Source organism: Zingiber officinale, chromosome 5B, assembly GCF_018446385.1.
Source record: "Zingiber officinale cultivar Zhangliang chromosome 5B, Zo_v1.1, whole genome shotgun sequence".
Taxonomy (NCBI): Eukaryota; Viridiplantae; Streptophyta; class Magnoliopsida; order Zingiberales; family Zingiberaceae; genus Zingiber; species Zingiber officinale.
The window spans coordinates 92120908-92140008 of NC_055995.1; the positions used below are offsets into that span (position 1 = coordinate 92120908).

The 19101-nt window shown below is 38.5% G+C and overlaps 1 protein-coding gene across 1 annotated transcript; it reads left to right on the forward strand.

Moving 5' to 3' along the window:
* The first annotated feature begins 17099 nt into the window (after window positions 1-17099).
* LOC121987631 (brefeldin A-inhibited guanine nucleotide-exchange protein 1-like) lies at window positions 17100-17804 on the forward strand. The gene is made up of 3 exons (XM_042541375.1): window positions 17100-17236; window positions 17385-17464; window positions 17719-17804. The coding sequence occupies exons 1-3, from the start codon at window positions 17126-17128 to the stop codon at window positions 17783-17785; spliced, it is 258 nt and encodes an 85-aa protein (XP_042397309.1). The 5' UTR covers window positions 17100-17125; the 3' UTR covers window positions 17786-17804.
* The last annotated feature ends 1297 nt before the right edge of the window (window positions 17805-19101 follow it).

Genomic DNA, 19101 nt, shown 5'->3' on the forward strand with positions numbered 1-19101 from the left:
GCGAAGTCTCTCACAAATTTTGGCGGGTAGATGTTGGATCCGACCATTTCTTCTACTTCGGATGACGGTTAGTCCTTCTGAAGTGAGTCTTACTTTGATACCACTTGTAGGTCCCTAAACCCTAAATCCTAAACCCTGAGCAGGTCAAGAGTGACCTGATACTTGAGGGGGACCCTGTGGTGCTTTATTTGAGGGGATTGTTGGGGTTGCAATGTTACAAATATAGTTCCAATGTCAACTTGTTTTTTTTTTGCCAATATGTATTTTTTTTCAACTAAAGAATAATCCTAAAGTAGTTTTGAGAACCAACATAACATGAGTGAACCAACCTTAATTTACTTCAACCCTCCCTGAAAATACAAACATACTATTCTTGAACTTTTGAATTAAGTTAGACAAACACTTGTATAAAAAGAAATAATAAGCTAATTGATGAAAGAAAAATGCACAGAATTTACTTAGTTTACAATTAGAGAATTGCTAATCCAAGACTATGAAAAGCTCACTAGAATTCTCTATAACATTGACAACTCACAATCAAAGTAGTAGAACAAAAGAGAAAATGAATTCGTGTACAAGTGATGTTCTCACCTTTTCTAGTTCGGGCACCCGGACACCCTTACTCAGCCTTGCATTTGAGGAGGCACCCCTAGGGGTGCCTAGGGGGTCCGGGCGCCGGGACCAGTCAAAGTGCCCGGACTATTCGGGCACCTGGACTTGGTCCAGACACCCGGGCAGTCAACAGCAAGTTGACTGTCCGAATTCTCCTCCATTCTATCTCAGTTTGTTTGAGTGATTTCGACCATCTAGAATAGGGCTCACCCAAACTCAGTTTTCGGCCGTCTCCTCGAATGAGCTTCCACTCCGGCTTCTCATCCCTCGGAAACGACACGCATTTCCTTCTCGTCCGCTAGCATACTCTTTCGCAGCATCTCGTCCTTCGGATGCACCGAGCCTGTCGACTCTCTTCAGTGTCATCCTTTTCGCTAGTTGCGTCTTTCACTCGACTTTCTGTACTCCTAAGTTCCTATACACTTAGACATAAGGCATCAAACACACACAGGACCTAACTTAATTTAGTTGACCACATCAAAACTAAGTCGGGGTACCTACATAACGTCTTTGCTTGGTCGCTAAGAGAGGTCAAAGGTGTTTCTCTTGATTTGATGGTACACAAGTTGAATATCTTGTTAGATTCGTGGCCGATAAAACAAAAGAGATGACACTTCAGTACCGAGCATAATGAAATTATCCAAGCAAAAGTGGACTAGCTATTAGAGACAGGATACATAAAAGAGGTGCAGTTTCTTGCATGGCTTGCCAACGTAGTATTAGTACCAAAATTGAGTGGGAAGTGGAGAGTGTGTATTGACTTTCAGGACCTCAATCGAGCATGCCCAAAAGACTGTTATCCTTTTCCTCGTATAGACTAAATTGTGGATTCCACCTCAGGATGCGAGTATATATATGTATGTTGGATGCCTTTCAGGGATATAATCAAGTCCCATTTGCTCTTAATGATCAAGAAAAGGTAAGTTTCATCACTGCTGATGGAACATTTTGTTATACCGTGATGTCATTTGGTCTTAAGAATACAGGAGCCACTTATCAAAGGATAATGGATCAGATATTCATACACTAGATCGAGAGAAATGTAGAAGTTTATGTAGATGACATACTGATAAAGACAGTTCAAGGTAAAGACTTAATCACGGACATCCGAGAAACCTACAATACTTTGAGAAGGCACAGACTCAAGTTAAATCCTAAGAAGTGTATCTTCGGAGTGAATAGAGGACGCTTTCTGGGGTATATGGTGACCGAACGAGGGATCAAGGTAGGGATGATAACAGGGTGGGTTCAAGCCGGGTTTGGCCAATTCCAGAATCCATCTTGCTAGAAAAAAATGAACCTAAACCCGGATCCATCCCGCCTAATTTTTCAACCCACCCCGATCCCACTTAAAACCTAGCAGGTTCATAGCAGTTGGACACGCCAACCCACAAAGCTTCCACCTTGTCAGCATTAGCCTCGATCTAGGGATGACAATGGGCCGGATTTAAATTTGGCCCCGTATTAAACCCACCCCGTTTGAGGTGTGATTAAACCTGGTCAAACGGATTATGGGACAGGTCTAAACCCGTTGATCAGTTTAGAAGCGAGTTTGGGGTGGGTTATGGGTTTCAATGAACCCACGGAAGCCTCCAATTTGGGTGTATATTTCCCTCTAGTATAGGCCATCAGAATGCTCGGTGTTGTTTCAGAGATGGATGGAAAACCTGCTAGCTGCACTCTGGGAGGCTCGATTATTAGAATTCCCGTTCTTAGGCAAGAGACGAGTTTTTCAGGTAAAGGGCCCACTGGTATAGGTGGCTCGGGGCGTTTTCACCTCCTTATCCTTAAAGGAGATGTCAACGGCTCAGGTTCTTCTTCCTCAACCGGGTCATTGGTCGAGTCCCCGATCAACATGGCAGACATATCCTCAACAATGGCATGATCATTGACCTACTCGATTGCTATAGCAGTAGAGGCCACTCAGGATGCTCCTTCAGTTGTTGCCATCACTCGACTGGAGGAGCTTATTTCTGTCCCAGCACCGGGAGGGGGGATCAACCTTAGTAGAAGTTGCCCTAGCAGCGTTCGAAGAAAATTCGGGAGTGGCTAAGGCCTGAAAGGTTGCTTGATTTTTCTTCAAAAGCTTGCTCATTGAGGCGCCCAATATAGTGCCCTCTACCCACAAGCAAGAAAGGTAAGTCAACTCTTATAGAAGAAGAAGAAAAGGAAGGACTTATCGAGCAACTTTGCCAGCTCGACGGCGATAGGGCTTAGACGAGCCCAGTATATAAGGTCCTCATTTTGAATGATAGCAGTACATATGAAGCACATGTCGATGAATATCTCTAAGGTCTAAAGATACTTGGGCTTCTTCTTGTACTTCCTAAGTGGTCGTGGATTCGGAAGCTCTCCTATCCAGTCGGTCGGGAATGTGGAGGGCACTGGCAGTTTCAAGTAGAAAAACTTAGTGTGCGTTTGGTTGGTGTGTTTTCCATTTTCATTTTCTGGAAAATGCGCGTTTTTAAAAAATGATGTTTGGTTTGAATTTTCCATGTCTATTTTCTAAAAAAATAAATAGCATTTTCTAAAAAATAGAAAAATATCTAAAAGTCATTTTCTATTTCTAGAAAACGCACATTTTTCAGAAAATGAAAATGAAAAACGTGTAAACCAAACGCACCCTTCCTTTTCTAACCTTTGTGAGATTATGGGTTACCTTCCAAAAGCTTGCATCCCGCTTGGGACATGAAGTGAAAGGCTCCTAGCTCAACCTTCTTGGAATGAAAGAAGCAATGAAAGCAGGTGGGGGGTAAGAGGAATATTATACAAGCAGAACACCACAGTCACCCCACACAGGATCCTAATGGCATTCGGTGCTAGTTGGTGTAAGGAAATCCCAAAATAGGTGCAAATATCCCTGAAGAACTCAGGGACAGGGAAGCGAAAACCAATCTCGATTTGGCTGTGAAAAAAGGTTGTAAAATCGGAAGGAGACATCGAAGGTACTTGATCTCTTCTGGGCATTTGGATTGTATAATCGTCAAAGATATCATATTCTATCCTAAGTTATCTCCGAATCTCTCCAATTACAGTCGAGTGAGTCATTTTATACCAAAGAGAAAAGGTCATGAAAATTATAAAGATACACTGGGGTTAAGGAGGAATCTAAATCCTAGAAGGTGGGTAGAAAAATGTAAATAGAAAGGAGGACTTACATGAGAGGGAGAAACTCAGAATGCAGAAGGCAGAAGGCGAAGAGAAAATGAGCGTGACAGAAATGCAAACAAAGACAGGCAAAGGTGGGCATCGGAGGAAGAAGGAAAACCCCTAATATACCTTCGAGTCCTCTGTAATAGCCGTCCGATCCAAGATAGTACAAAAGGTGGGATTTAGTTTGAACAGTTGAATCTAGCACGATCACCGAGAGACATACGCAATAGCTGGTCACATCACTTGATATAACAGGCGATCTAACCTTAACTCAATAGGAGGTGGCCTGATTGCTATTGGTCTAACGATGGGTACACATCATCAAACATGTCATGCACCATGACTCATAAATGAACAAATCTCTAGAGTTATTCAGGAGATTTTTCCTTCTCTCTCTCCATGTGGCAACAATAATTAGCACTTTTTACTCAGTCACACCTCCAGCCAATCAGTTTGGCACTTCTTTCGATTGGACCAGGGGAAGGCTTGTGATGTGATGATTCGTAGAAGGTGTCATGTGGCATCTAAGGGTCAACGTAGCAAATGTGATGTCAATCAAAGTCAAGGTCGGTGAAGGAAGATGTGTCACTCGAGTGATGACCAAGCCGGTCGAGAACGGGCACTCGCTTGCTTGAGCCCTCATGGGTTTTCGAACTAGATGTAGTCACTGCTCGGGCAACCCTCTGAAAGACCGCTTGGGTACCCTATAGGTCTTGGCGAACAACATCACGACATAGGTACACCACTCGGGTGTGTGAACTACCAAGTTATCGCTTGAAAGAAACATTTCAACAGACTTTGGAATGTCTATATTATTAAATGCCTAGTGTCACTCATATTAAATATCCATCATTAAATGAGGAAGAAAAGTGAAAAGTTCAAGAAAAATGTATAAAAGGACAATAATAAGAAGAGAAAAGGAGATCCGAAAATTAAAATACTAGGTCTACTCCTCATGTCTTCTTCTTCTCCACCGTTACTTATTTATACATCGCTAGATTTGCATCAACTCTCTTGCCAAGTGCACCGGCAAAGTCACCCTCAGTTAATGCAGTGATTTCATTAACTCTCTTATAATAAATATAGCCTCATTAAATGAGGAAGAAAAGTGAAAAGCTCAAAAATATATATATATATAAAAGGATAATAATAAGAAAAAAAAAGGAGATTCGAAAATTAAAATACTAGATCTACTCCTCGTGTTTTCTTCTTTTCCACCATTACTTATTTACGTATCGCTGTAGTTATGTCAACTCTCTTGTCAAGAGCACCGGCAAAGCCGCCCTCAAGTTTCTCCAAGTAGGATCAATAGATTTCTCAAGGTTTTGAGAGAATACCAAGTCCCTTTCACTCTACACATGCCCTAACGTAACACTCTATCGCGCAAATGCGGCACAACGAGAATTAATTAGGTCGTCCACTTGAGTTTTTAGTTATGCAAATTGATCGAAGGTGGTCCCTAATTACCAGCTCAGTGGTAATGAAATCACTGCAAAACGTGGCCATTAATGCAGTGTTTATTTGCCAACTGAATAATACAATTCAGCAGTGGCAGTGAGCATTTAATTATTTATTTATTTTGCAAAAATATATAGATCACGACGCATGGCAGGCAAAGTCCAGCAGTTGACTTTACAGAGAGTTGTCAGCTGCGGCCGGCGCGAAGGACGTTGACTGGCAATACAGTTGTCAACGCGGCGCGATCATTGAATTCCTAATTAGATACGGTGGGCATCACGTGGCGCATGGTTTGTTGGCAGTTGGGAAATACTAACTTTCCCGAGACTTAAAATAGTTTGCTTCATTTAGTTAATATAATATTAGAAGAAAAACTAAATTTAAAATTTGTTTATTTTTAGTTTTTCATTTAAAAATGAACGAAATATATATTTATAAAAAAAATGGGGATGAAAAATGAATGAGGCATCAGTCTCCTATTGAAAGTGAAGTGACATTATTTAAGGTTGCCGTACAAATTTATGATCCGAATTGAATTAATTCAATTGGTTCTTGTATGAGCTAGTATTTCTCATTAATTCTATCTGAAATTGATAAAAATAATATATTAGATAGGTGATCTTGATGTTGACTATATAAAAACTCTAAGCTAGAAAAGATAAGTTTAAACGGTTCGGCATGTCCAAAAGAGTGTTAACAACTAAATAGAGAGGCGGCACAGGTCTTCCGATACTGAAGTTAGTGATCCAGTTGAAGGCAATGAACAGTGGTTATGAGTATGTAAAGCTATGTAGTATTGCATACCTGCGCTTGTAGATAGAGACCTTCTTTTATAGTATTACTGTTTGTTTATGCACGAATCTCAAAATGTTTCCAAAAAAAGACAGACTATAAAGATACTCTGACGCGTTTCCCAAAATGGGCACGTAATTTCTGTGTTTGGCAGGCTGGAAGCTTCTAGTGTGTAATTTAAATATTGAATATCCACTGTCCTCCGTGACACTAAATGTCAAAAAAGAATATGAGGTCGTTGTGTTGAGGAGCCCACAATATACTCAACTGGCAAGCCGACCGAGTCCTTCGTAAAACCTGACTAGCTATTACTTGCAAGAGCCATGGGGTCGAATTTAGGGGATGTTGTCAGTGATTCCTCCTCCGCTCAACCTTTCAGTTTGGCCATTGAGTTCGATCAGACTAATTGTTTGAATCCCGTGGTGGTTTTGATGTGATCAACTAGGTTAAGTTAGGTCTTGTTGTGTTTGATCCTTGTGCCTAAGTGTGTAAGAGCTTAAAAACACAAGAAGTTGAGCAGAAGATGCAGCTAGTGAGAAGGATGACATAGGAAGAGAGTTGACGGACTCGGTGCATCCGAGAGATAAAGTGCTACAGAAGAGTACATCGGTAGATGAGAAGGGCGTGTGCAATGTTCCGAGTGACGAGAAGCCAGAGCGGAAGCCTGCTCAAGGAGAAGATCGGAAAATGGATTTGGGTGAGCCCTATCCCAGATGGTCGCAATTGTTGGAACCCCAAGGTTGTTTTGGTGTGATCAACAAGTTAAATTAGGTCCTGCGTTGTTTCTAACCTTGTGTCTAAGTGTGCAGGAGCTTAGGAGCACAGGTACTCGAGCGGAAGACGCAGCTAGCGAGAAGGACGGCACGTGGTGTGTCCGAGGGACGAGGTGCTGCGGAAGAGTACCCCGGTGGACGAGAAGGAAGCGTGCGGTGGTTCCGAGGGATGAAAGCCGGAGCGGAAGATTGCTCGGGGAGCAAGAGACGCAGCTAATGAGAAGGTCAGCACGGGGTGCGACCGAGGGACGAAAACTGCGGATGAGTACGCTGGTGGACGAGAAGGAAACACTCAGCAATTCCGAGGGACGAGAAGCCGGAGCGGAAGACTGCTCCAGAAGACCGGAAGTTGGGTTCGGGTGAGCCCTATTTCGGATGGCAGAGATCACCCAAGTAAGCGGATCCAGAGCGGAAGACCCGGACCGAAGCGGGACTAAAACGAAGCAGAGGTCCCGGACGGAAAAGTCAACTCTGTTGACTTTCGGGGTCCGGGGCGCCCGAACCAGTAAAGTTGACCAGATCGAGATTTATCTCGATCTGAACGTTGGGGGATAAGTTTTATCCCCCCCCTAGGGCGCCCGGAACCCTTCCAGGCGCCCCGATCAAGGCTATAAATATAGCTTTGGTCCAGAAGCTTTTCAATGAACTCTAAATTGTAATTCCAAACACTTGTGCACTTCAGTTCTAGTTTAGCTTCTGTTTTCTGCACTACATTGCTGTACGAGGCTTCTCCGCCTGAAGGAGTTTTTAGTGAGCTTAATCTTCCTTGGATTAACAACCACATCGGTTGTAACCAAGTAAACCTTTTGTGCCTTGCTTTTTCTTTATGCTTTTAATTTATCAGCTTACTTTATATATGCAAGTGTTAGTTTAAAAAGTTCGAGGAGGGTTTGTCTTTTTGTGTTTGCAGGATATCCAACCCCCTCCTAGCCGGGCGCAACGGTCCTACAAGTGGTATCAGAGCCGAGACGCCTCAGAAAGACTAACCGCCGTCTAAAGCAACAAAACGATGGCCGGAGCTAGCGAATATCCACCAGCATTCGAGGGGGAGTTTTCTTCATGGAAGAAACAAATGGAGGTATACCTTAACTCAGACCTTGGTATTTCTTTACTTTTAAAATCTGGTTATGAAGAACCGAAGAACACGAACGGAGAAAGACTCGATCTACGTCTCTAGAACAAAAAGCAACGTAACGAATCGATGGCAAACGGACGGGTAGAATTTCATCTCCTAACCGTGATACCAAATGAAGATCTCAAAAGAATCGGCGAATACAACAACTCAAAAGAACTTTGGGAAAAGTTCTTAAAACTCTACGAAGAACCGATTGAAGTCGTCCCCTCAATAGACATCGAGCCGTCATCAGAATCCGAGACGGAAGAAATTACCGAGACAACCCCAACAACCGAAGTACATCCCGAGATCAATGAAGGGGGAGAATCTTCGGAAGAAAGTAATTCAACAAGGGGAGAACCAACGACCGACGAGGTAAGTAAGGTATAGATTCGAACCTCTGAACAACTGGTTCAATTAATCAAATTACCTGAAGATTTTTGCGAATCAAAAATTGAATCATCGAAAGAATTTTTTGAATTACAAAGTGTTTTGACGAAAGATTCTTGCAAATCACAAAGTAATTTTTCCAAAACTTTTTCCGGATCTAAAATTTTTTCCGAAGTACAAATTATCTCGTTGAAAGAGTTTTTCGAATCGCAAAATGATTTGACAAAAGAATCTTGCAAATTACGAAACATTTTTTCAAACAAAGTTTGCAAATTAGAGATATTATCGAAAGAGTTTTCGGAGTAGTAAATCTATTATCCGCAGATTGTTGTAAATTTATGTTGTCAAAATACTTTTGCAAATTACAAAATATTTTGTCGAACGAAGTTTGCAAATCAGAAGTATTGTCGAAAAACTTTATCAAGTTTATATTATCGAAATATCTTTGCGAATTAGGAATTCAAAATACAATAGAAAATGACATGTTACAATTTGCACAAATTTCTACATGCTCAAAGTTTCTTGCTTCAAAGTTAAGAAATTATGATAAATTAAAATGAAAATTTAAAATTTTCTGATAAAAACATTAGAATATATAAATAAATAAATGCATAGAAAATTTCTTTTAATATTATCAATTCTCTTAAATTTTCTTGCATAAATTTTTTGGCCTAGAAAGTTTTTAATTATTGATGACGAATACTTAGAAGTTTTTTTCAAAAGTTATTTCTTGACTTAGAAATTTTCCTTGACTTGGAAATATTTTCCTTGAAAATCATTGATATATATTTTCATTATATTAACCTTTAGATCTTGCTTTGAACCCCATTTTTTTGTGATCAAAGGGGGAGAAGGAAAGTATAAGTCTAGGGGGAGGTACAAATTAAAAATTAAAAATTAAAAATTTTCAAAATTTAATTTTTTCTATCTTGTTGCACATTATTGCAATAATTTAATTTTTTGACCCTAGCTTAACTTGGGTTGATCACACCAAAAAGGGGGAGATTGTTGGAACCCCAAGGTTGTTTTGGTGTGATCAACAAGTTAAGTTAGGTCCTGCATTATTTCTAACCTTGTGTCTAAGTGTGCAGGAGCTTAGGAGCACAGGTACTCGAGCGAAAGACGCAGCTAGCGAGAAGGACGGCACGTGGTGCGTCCGAGGGACGAGGTGCTGCGGAAGAGTACCCCGGTGGACGAGAAGGAAGCGTGCGGTGGTTCTGAGGGACGAAAGCCCGAGCGGAAGATTGCTCGGGAAGCAAGAGACGCAGCTAGCGAGAAGGTCAGCACGGGGTGCTACCGAGGGATGAAGACTGCGGATGAGTACGCTGGTGGACGAGAAGGAAACACGCAGCGATTCCGAGGGACGAGAAGCCGGAGCGGAAGGCTGCTCGAGAAGACCGGAAGTTGGGTTCGGGTGAGCCCTATTCCGGATGGCAGAGATCACCCAAGTAAGCGGATCCGGAGCGGAAGACCCGGACCGAGGCGGGACTAAAACGGAGCAGAGGTCCCGGACGAAAAAGTCAACTCTATTGACTTTCGGGGTCCGGGGCGCCCGGACCAGTAAAATGGACCAGATCGAGATTTATCTCAATCTGAACATTGGGGGATAAGTTTTATCCCCCCCAGGACGCCCGGAACCCTTCCAGGCGCCCCGACCAAGGCTATAAATATAGCCTTGGTCTAGAAGCTTTTCAATGAACTCTAAATTGTAATTCCAAACACTTGTGCGCTTCAGTTCTAGTTTAGCTTCTGTTTTCTACACTACATTGTTGTACGAGGCTTCTCCGCCTGAAGAAGTTTTTAGTGAGCTTAATCTTCCTTGGATTAACAACCACATCGGTTGTAACCAAGTAAACCTTTTGTGCCTCGCTTTTTCTTTATGCTTTTAATTTATCAGCTTACTTTATATATGTGAGTGTTAGTTTAAAGAGTTTGAGGAGGGTTTGTCTTTTTGTGTTTGCAAAATATCCAACCCCCTCCTAGCCTGCCGCAACGGTCCTATAGCAATCACCCAGGCAATCGGACCAGCAGAAGAGCAAAAAGAAGGTTAGAAATACTACTGAAGGCGCCTTCAAAGAGAGTTGAAGCTGCCTCCGAGGCGCCTCGACGCGCCTCCGTGTGCCTCCGCACCTTCACTGTGGAAGTCGCCTTCCATGGCTGAAAGGCGCCTTCTAGCTCTATGGAAGACACCTTCGACCAGGCTGAGTTTAGCCATTGCCAAAGGATAAAGCTTTATCCTTTGGCACCTCACTAGAGGCGCCTTCCAGCCTGTTGGAGGTGTCTTCCACCCACGGATAGGATTTTTCAGGAGCTATAAAAATGTTGAGACTTTTGAGCCATAAAAACTACTTTTTGCGTTGTGGAAATCTCGAAGTCTTACCACGGATCCGTGTGAAGATATATAAAATAAATCATGTACATGTTTCTAACCTAGATCTACCTTAGATCTACATGAATAAGAAGCGTTACCCTTGTTGCGAAGCCCTTCGCTTATCTCGCTCATCCAAAAGGTTGCCGGATCTCGAGAGTGTCAAGCGTACACTCCTTTATACGTATCCACATGGACAATAGGTGGAGAAAAACCACTTAGAGTGTGCTAGCACTCTTGGGTGGCTCGGTAATGGAGAAGAGGAAGAGAACTAGAAGAGAGGAAGAATAATGATGATTCATTCATGATGAAAAATAAGAGTAAAATGACTTAAGTATTTTCATCTAATGAAAATACTTAATGCTCATTAACTCTATTAATGAGCCTCATTAATGAGTCTTAATGAGTATTTAATGAATATTCATTCTTCATTAAATGGTCATTTTGAAACTCCTCTTCTCTTTATAATTTGAATCGAAATTTGAATCTAATATTCAAATTGAATTCATAATTCAATGAATGTCACCATTTATCATTGAATTCAAAATTCAATGAATATCATCATTAAGTTTCACTTGAGTCTAACTCAAGTCTAGCCTCACTTGAGTCTAACTCAAGTCTAACTTAATCGAGTCTTACTCAATTAATCTAATTTAGATTACACTTAATCCAATTTGGTTCATCATATGAACCTAATCCTCTTAGTTCATCATATGAACCTAATCTCCATCTAATTGCTCTTTGTGTGTGACCCTATAGGTTCTTGTAACGTTGACAATGCTCCTAAACCCATTTAGAAACATAAGTAATGAGCGGTATCTAGCAACACATCATTACTACCCAAGTTACAAGAATGTTGAGATCCAACATCACCATTGTGACTACTAATTGTGACTCTCACAATATGTGGCAATGTCCTTCTATCCTTGACATCTAGATTGATCAATTGAGGCATAGACCATGTCATCCTCTAATCAATCTATGTCTTGAACCCCAAGTAGACTCACTCTAATCAAATGAGCTCAATATCTCATATTGACTCATTTGGGCATGGTCATGCACATAGTGGTCTCACTCTATCAAGAATCATGATGTCACTCCCGTCATATAAGAGGGATAGATCTCATCTACATCACTCACATCCCTCCGCATAATTTGTTACATACCCAGTAATCGCCTTTATAGTCCACCCAGTTACGGGTGACGTTTGACGAAGCCAAAGTATGCAACTCCTTATGTAGGGAACTATGGTGACTTCAGGTCCAAGGACTGATAGTCATACTAATAGTCACATGAGAAAGTATATGACACTCATATAACGATCCATGATACTTTCTCATGGTGGGTCATTCAGTATATATTCTCCAATGCATACCCATGTGTCAACTTGATATCTCTATATCCATGACTTGTGAGATCAAGTCATCGAGCTGACCTACATGCTAGTCTCATCGCATTAACATTATCCCTGAATGTTAATACTTGACTAGGAATGATTAAGAGTAGTGTTCTCTATATTATTTTACTATCAATTCAACCAATTGATTGATATAGATAAGAACCTTCTACTCAATGACGCTATTATACTTAGTTATTTGGCACCAATACAAGTAAGTATAATAACCATAAAGAAATGCCTTTATTAATATATAGGAATATGATACATCGAGTCCATACAACAATCATCATATGATTGGCTCTAGGGCTCTAACTAACAATCTCCCACTAGCACTAGTGCCAATCAGTGTAGGCTCTAAGGCCCAATGACCTAGTGTGACCATCATGCTTTCTCTGTGTTAAAGCCTTGGTCAAGGGATCAGCGACGTTAGCCTTTGTGGGTACTCTGCAAATCTTCACATCTCCTCTATAGATGATCTCTTGAATGGGATGGAAGCGCCGTAGTATCAGAGCCGGCCCTGGGCCAGGGCTACCAGGGCACCTGCCCAGGGCCCAAACACTCTTAGGGGCCCAATTTTTATATATATATATCATATATATATATATAAACGTTATACATATATATATGTTTTTTCTCTTAATTTATTTTTTATAAATGTTATAGATATATATATATATATCTATTAACGTTTTTTTCTCTTATTTTTTATAAACATTTTTCTAATTTCTTCATCCTTCGTCAAAACCCTCGCCGCTTTCGCCGAGCGCCAGTCGCCAACGATTCTCCTCGCCGAAGCGCCGATTCAGCGATTCTCCTCACCGCGCATTGCGATTCTCCCCCTCCCCAATCCCCACTGAAGCCCTCCTCGCCGCACCTTCCCTCTCTCGCTGCGACGACTGCGGGAGAGCGCCGTGAATTGGGGGTGGCTGTGAGCTCACGTCCAACACACAAATCAAGCAAATAGCGCCAAGGACAGAAGGACTTACAGCCATAAGTTATTGCTGTGGACTGCAGTTGTTGCGAAACCCATCTATTTGGTATTCTTCTTGTCATGTCTCACTTCCCTTTCTTTTGGTGATTTTTTCCCCTTCACAGTCTGCGATCCAGTTTTATCATGTTTATACTTTATATGTAAAACATTTTATGCAGATAAATGTGGGATATCAAAGCACCATGTCAATTCCAAATTTGTGCGAGCCATTTCACCTAATCTATCAAAAAAAAAAAAAAAAATCCTATTTTGATATCCTGTTTCGATCAAACTGTACAACTTTGAATTAAAGATAGAGCTTGTGCAGTTATACTCCCATAGGGCCAATTTTAACAATTAAACATAACAATGAGAACAATGATATAGAATGTTAGGGCAAATGGCTTAAATAAGGAGTTATTCCTATTTCCTAGCAAGCTGATAGGAACGAATTGAATCATATGTTGCAATCAGAGTCTTATAACTCTCAGTTATAATATGTATTAAATGAATCAAGTATATACTCTCGATTACAAGATGATTTTTGGTGAAATGTTTCATTAGGAGTTATAATCCTTAGGTACAAATTGATAATTTTTGGTGAGAGTATGTACTCTCAATCATTAGGAGTTATAATCATTGTTTAGGCATTTGAACATAAAGACAATTTAATATTAAAGTAGATGCATGTTTCATAATTTCACACAATAGCTCTCTAATATTTTTTATTGTATTTAACTATTCAAGCTTAATATAAAGAAATTAGCATTGCTTAAAAATCTTATTTTATTTATAATTTCTGAAATGATAGATATTGTTTTAATAAATAGCCTAGTTAACTTCACTGAGTAGTTAGAATACTTCTTTCATAATTAAGTGATTATTGATTAAAATCAAATAGCAAACAATATAATATAGCAACCTAACCATGAAAATTTAGTTGACTCTAGTGTTATCTTTTTTTGAAACCTTATTTTACTATTGTTTTAATTATACGAATAAGGTCTTAACTCCTAAAGAATTGAATTGTGTTTTTTTTTATAAACTTGCAGGATATCTGTAAAAGGTCTTATATAAGTGGATTTTGAATCAAAAGAAAATTCTCCATATCAGGTTTTATTGTTCTTTGTTTATTGCTTTTTGTTCATAATTATCTATTATCATGAAACAACTCTATGGATATCAAAAAAGACAAAAAAAGAAAAAATAAGAAGAGATAGCCCAAAGCTTAAGAGGTTCATTAAATAAATATTTTGGTAAAGAATCATATAACACAACAGAAAATTTAGTTCATATTTTAACTAATGAATCAAATGTTAATGAAGATTTTGTTAAAAACAAGAATGATGAAAATAAAGAATTTATGAGAAATGAAAGTGATGAGAATGAGAAATTTGTAGAAAATGAGAACGAAGATAATGTAGATGTTAATAATTTGGATGAAATTGAAATTGACAAAACTAAAGATATTGATAAATTTTGTGATGATGAGCATACAAACAAATATCAATGTTCGACACCTAAATATGATTTGAACATATTTGATCCACGAGTTTGGGATACTCTTGATACAAAAATGAGGGATTTACTTGTGGAAAGAGGTCCTAAAAGAGAAGATATTCTTAAGTTTCCTTTAGATAAAGAATCTCGACACTTTTCTCATTATGTTCAAATGTTACCAAATGGTGAGACTCGTGATCGAAAATGGTTAGTGTACTCGAAGGAGTTAGACAGAGTATTTTGTATTTGTTGTAAGTTGTTTAAAGTAATACACACCAAAAGTAATTTAGCAAGAGAAGGAGTTAATGACTGGAAACATTTATGTGACAAACTTAAACAACATGAAAATAGTGTTAAACACCTCACTAATCTAAGAGCTTTTGTTGAACTACAAATGAGATTAAAGAAAACATTGACAATTGATAAAGAAATACAAGAACAAATTAAAAAGGACACAAAACATTGGAAACACATTATGCTAAGAATAGTTGTTGTTGTCAAATGTCTTGCTATACATAATTTGGCGTTTCGTGGTACACATGACAAAATTTATGAAGATAGTAATGGTAATTTTTTGGGTCTACTTGAAATGATTGCAGATTTTGATCCAATAATGCAAGAACATTTTCGACTCATTCAAGATAAAAAGATTCATTATCATTATCTTAGTCATAAAATTCAAAACGAATTAATATCTATTTTAGCCTCCAAAGTCAAGAATGCAATAATTAAAAAAGTAAAAGAGGCAAAATATTTTTCAGTAATTCTTGATTGTACACCAGATGCAAGTCACAAAGAACAAATGACACTCATATTAAGATGTGTAGATGTTTCAGAGACTCCAATTAAAATAGAAGAGTATTTCTTAGAATTTATAAATGTAGAAGATACAACTGGTTTAGGCCTTTTCAATGAATTGAAATTTGTTTTACAATCTTTAGAACTTGATATTGATAATGTGAGAGGGCAAGGTTATGATAATGGATCTAATATGAAAGGAAAAAATCAAGGCGTGCAAAGAAGATTGCTTGACATTAATCCTAGAGCATTTTACATGCCATGTGGTTCTCATTCTCTTAATTTAGTTGTTTGTGACATGGCAAATTCTTGTGCTAAAGCAAAATCATTTTTTGGAGCATGTCAATGTATGTACACCGTGTTCTCTAATTCAACAAAAAGATGGAATGTTTTGCTTGAATATATTGATGGATTAACTTTAAAATCATTGTCAACTACAAGATGGGAAAGCCATATTGAAACAGTCAAAGCAATACTATCTCAAGCTTCCCAAATTAGAGAAGCTTTGTTCAAATTAGCAGAAATAAGTGAAGATAGCAAATTAAGTAGAGATGCTGAAACGCTAGCATCTGGTGAACTTTCAAGTTTTGAATTTATATTAAGCCTTGTTATTTGGCATGATATTTTGCATAAAATTAACTTAGTTAGTAAAAAATTACAGTCAGAGGATATGCGTCATGATGTTGCTATAAAACAATTGGCTGGTCTTGTTTCTTTTTTTGAAAAATATAGAGAAAATGGTTTTGCTTTAGCTATGGTTGATGCAAAAAAAAATAGCATTTGATATGGAAATTGAGCTTGTATTTCCTACAAAACGTAAAATTAGTAGAAAGAGACATTTTGATGAGATTGCTAATACTGAAAGGGAAAATCAATCACCGGAAGAGTCTTTTCGAATAGATTATTTTATCTTAGTAGTCGATATTGCTCTTGGGCAATTGAAAAGTAGGTTTGAATAGTTGCAATATTTTGAATCTATATTTGGGTTCTTGTATGATGTTGTAAAATTAGTTTCAATGGATGATGATGAATTAATGAGTTCTTGTGTGAATCTTGAAAATACTTTGAAAAATGGCGACGCTTCTGATATTGATGCAAAATATATGTTTTCAGAATTACAAGTTTTGCAAGTAATGTTACCAAGTGAATCTTATGAAACAAATAAAAAATGGTCTTCCATTCAAATATTAGAGTTTTTAAAAACAATGGATATGTTTCCAAATGTGATGATTGCTTATAGGATATTATTGACAATACCCGTGACAGTGGCATCTGCCGAAAGAAGTTTTTCAAAATTAAAATTAATAAAATCTTATTTACGGACCACAATGACTCAAGATAGGCTAAATGGATTAGCAATTTTATGTATTGAAAAAAATATTTTGGAAAATATTGAATATGATGATATTATTGATGATTTTGCCTTTAAAAGTGCATCACGAAGACACTTTAAATGAGTTGCCTCTATGTTTTTTTTTTGTTTTTTTTTCTTTTTGTGATCCTGCTACACTTGCTACTTTTCTGTTATTAAGTTGTTTGCTTAACAAGTGAAACTACTTAATCCGACCTCACCTTTTGTCCATGCAGGCATTACAATATGAATCATATACGATTGGTTTGGTCCTGTATCTGGAATGTTCTTTCTGAATTTTTTGTTTCAGTTGGGTTGTCAGAAAATCTTTCGGTCGCAATCCTTGTAATGGATTCACTAAGGCAATTAGCTATGATATTTTTGGAGCGAGAAGAACTTGCTAATTATAACTTCTAGAATGAATTCTTGAAACCTTTTGTGGTCATCATGCAGAAAAGTAATTCTTCTGAAATTTGTGAGCTTATTGTTCGATGTGTTTCTCAGATGGTTTTGAGTTGTGTTAATCATGTGAAGTCTGGGTGGAAAAGTGTTTTCATGGTATGCTTGAATTATCTTATTGTTTTTCTATAATTTTTTCCACATTCTCAAGCAGTACCTTAAATTACGTTTGCTTTCATGGTGATTATGTTGGGTTAGAATTTGTAAACTTTTGTATAGATGATATTAATGCTTCTCCTATGTTTAGGTTTTCACAACTGCTGTCGCTGATGATCGTTCCCTTCATTGCCTGTTGACAATCTATACATGGAAGAAGTGTACGTTAAGGTTAGTATGCGGTCTTAGTTGGACCCTCTCCTATATGATATTGCTTCTAAATGATGCTTCCAGAACATCAATAACATGTTACTTAAGTTTCTTGTTTTAGCTTTATTTGTGTGATTCTAAAGCATTCCACCACCACCCGTGGCATTCATTTCTTCGTTGAATATGTGGATTGAAAAGATATAGAAATTCTAAATATTGATCTATTTTTATAAATTCTCCATAAATGAACTTCCTTTTTTATTCCTTGTATGTAGTTTGGAGAGGAATTATGCTTCACTGTTGGAGGTCAGCATATTCCTTTTGGTGCATCACCACAGGTAAGTTTATTTTTCCTTTCTCTAGTTATGGTATACTTCCTTAAATTATCTCCCATCATCTCTATTGGAAATATTGCTGCTATATATCTAGCAGTCACTTCTTTCTAACATGCCCCCTACATATCTCTATTTTCCTCAATAAATTATAAAGTTTTTATGTAGTTTCACCCAAATATGTTTCCACGCCTTACAAATTCTTATGATTTTTTGTAGAATATTTGGACTGAACTTGAACCTCCTTGTAGAATCTATCAGAAGCAAATAATTCGACTGTTCAGATATCTTTTTCTTGTGTTTTGGTATTCTAAACTCCTTAGTACTACTTTATAGGGACTAGTATTTAGAAAGATTTTAATTCTTAACCACTCTACTGAATACATTGTTTAAGTTTTGGTGGAAAAAAAAAATTGGGGCATAACTAATAGTTTTGCCCAGGGCCTTTAAACAACCAGGACCGGCTCTGCGTAGTATGTATTTGGTCCGCTGGTGTGAGCGAGGTTCCTTAGCCTGTGCAATTGCTCCATTGTTGTCACAATAGAGCTCTATAGGATCGGCTATGCTAGGAACCACCCCAAGCTTAGTAATGAACTTGCGGATCCAAACTGCCTCATTTGCTGCTTCTGATGCAGCAATATACTCGGCCTCTGCTGTAGAATCAGCAACTGTGTCCTACTTCGAACTTTTCCAGCTCACAGCACCACCATTCAAGCAAAACACGAACCCAGACTGCGATCTATAATCATTCTGGTCGGTTTGGAAGCTAGCATCACTGTAACCCTTTACAGCTAGCTCGTCATCGCCTCCAAATATCAAGAAATATTCTTTAGTCCTTCTTAAGTACTTAAGAATATTCTTGACTGCTATCCAGTGACGCTCACCTGGATCTGGCTGGTATCTGCTCGTCATGCTCAAAGCATACGAAACATCAGGACGAGTACATAGCATGGTGTACATGATAGATCCTATGGCTAAAGCATAAGTGATCTTATCCATGCGGTCTCTCTCCTCTCTAGAAAAGGGACTTTGAGTCTTCGAAAGACTCACACCATGTGACATCGGCAGAAATCCTTTCTTGAAATTCTGTATGGCAAACTGTAATAATACATTGTCAATATATGTACTTTGACTTAGGCCAAACAATCTCTTAAATCTATCTCTATAGATCTTTATGCCTAGAATACAGGCTGCTTCACCTAAGTCCTTCATGGAGAAACAATTCCCAAGCCAAGTCTTTACAGACTGTAACAAAGGGATGTCATTTCCAATGAGTAGTATGTCATCCACATACAATACAAGGAAGACAACTGTGTTCCCAACAAC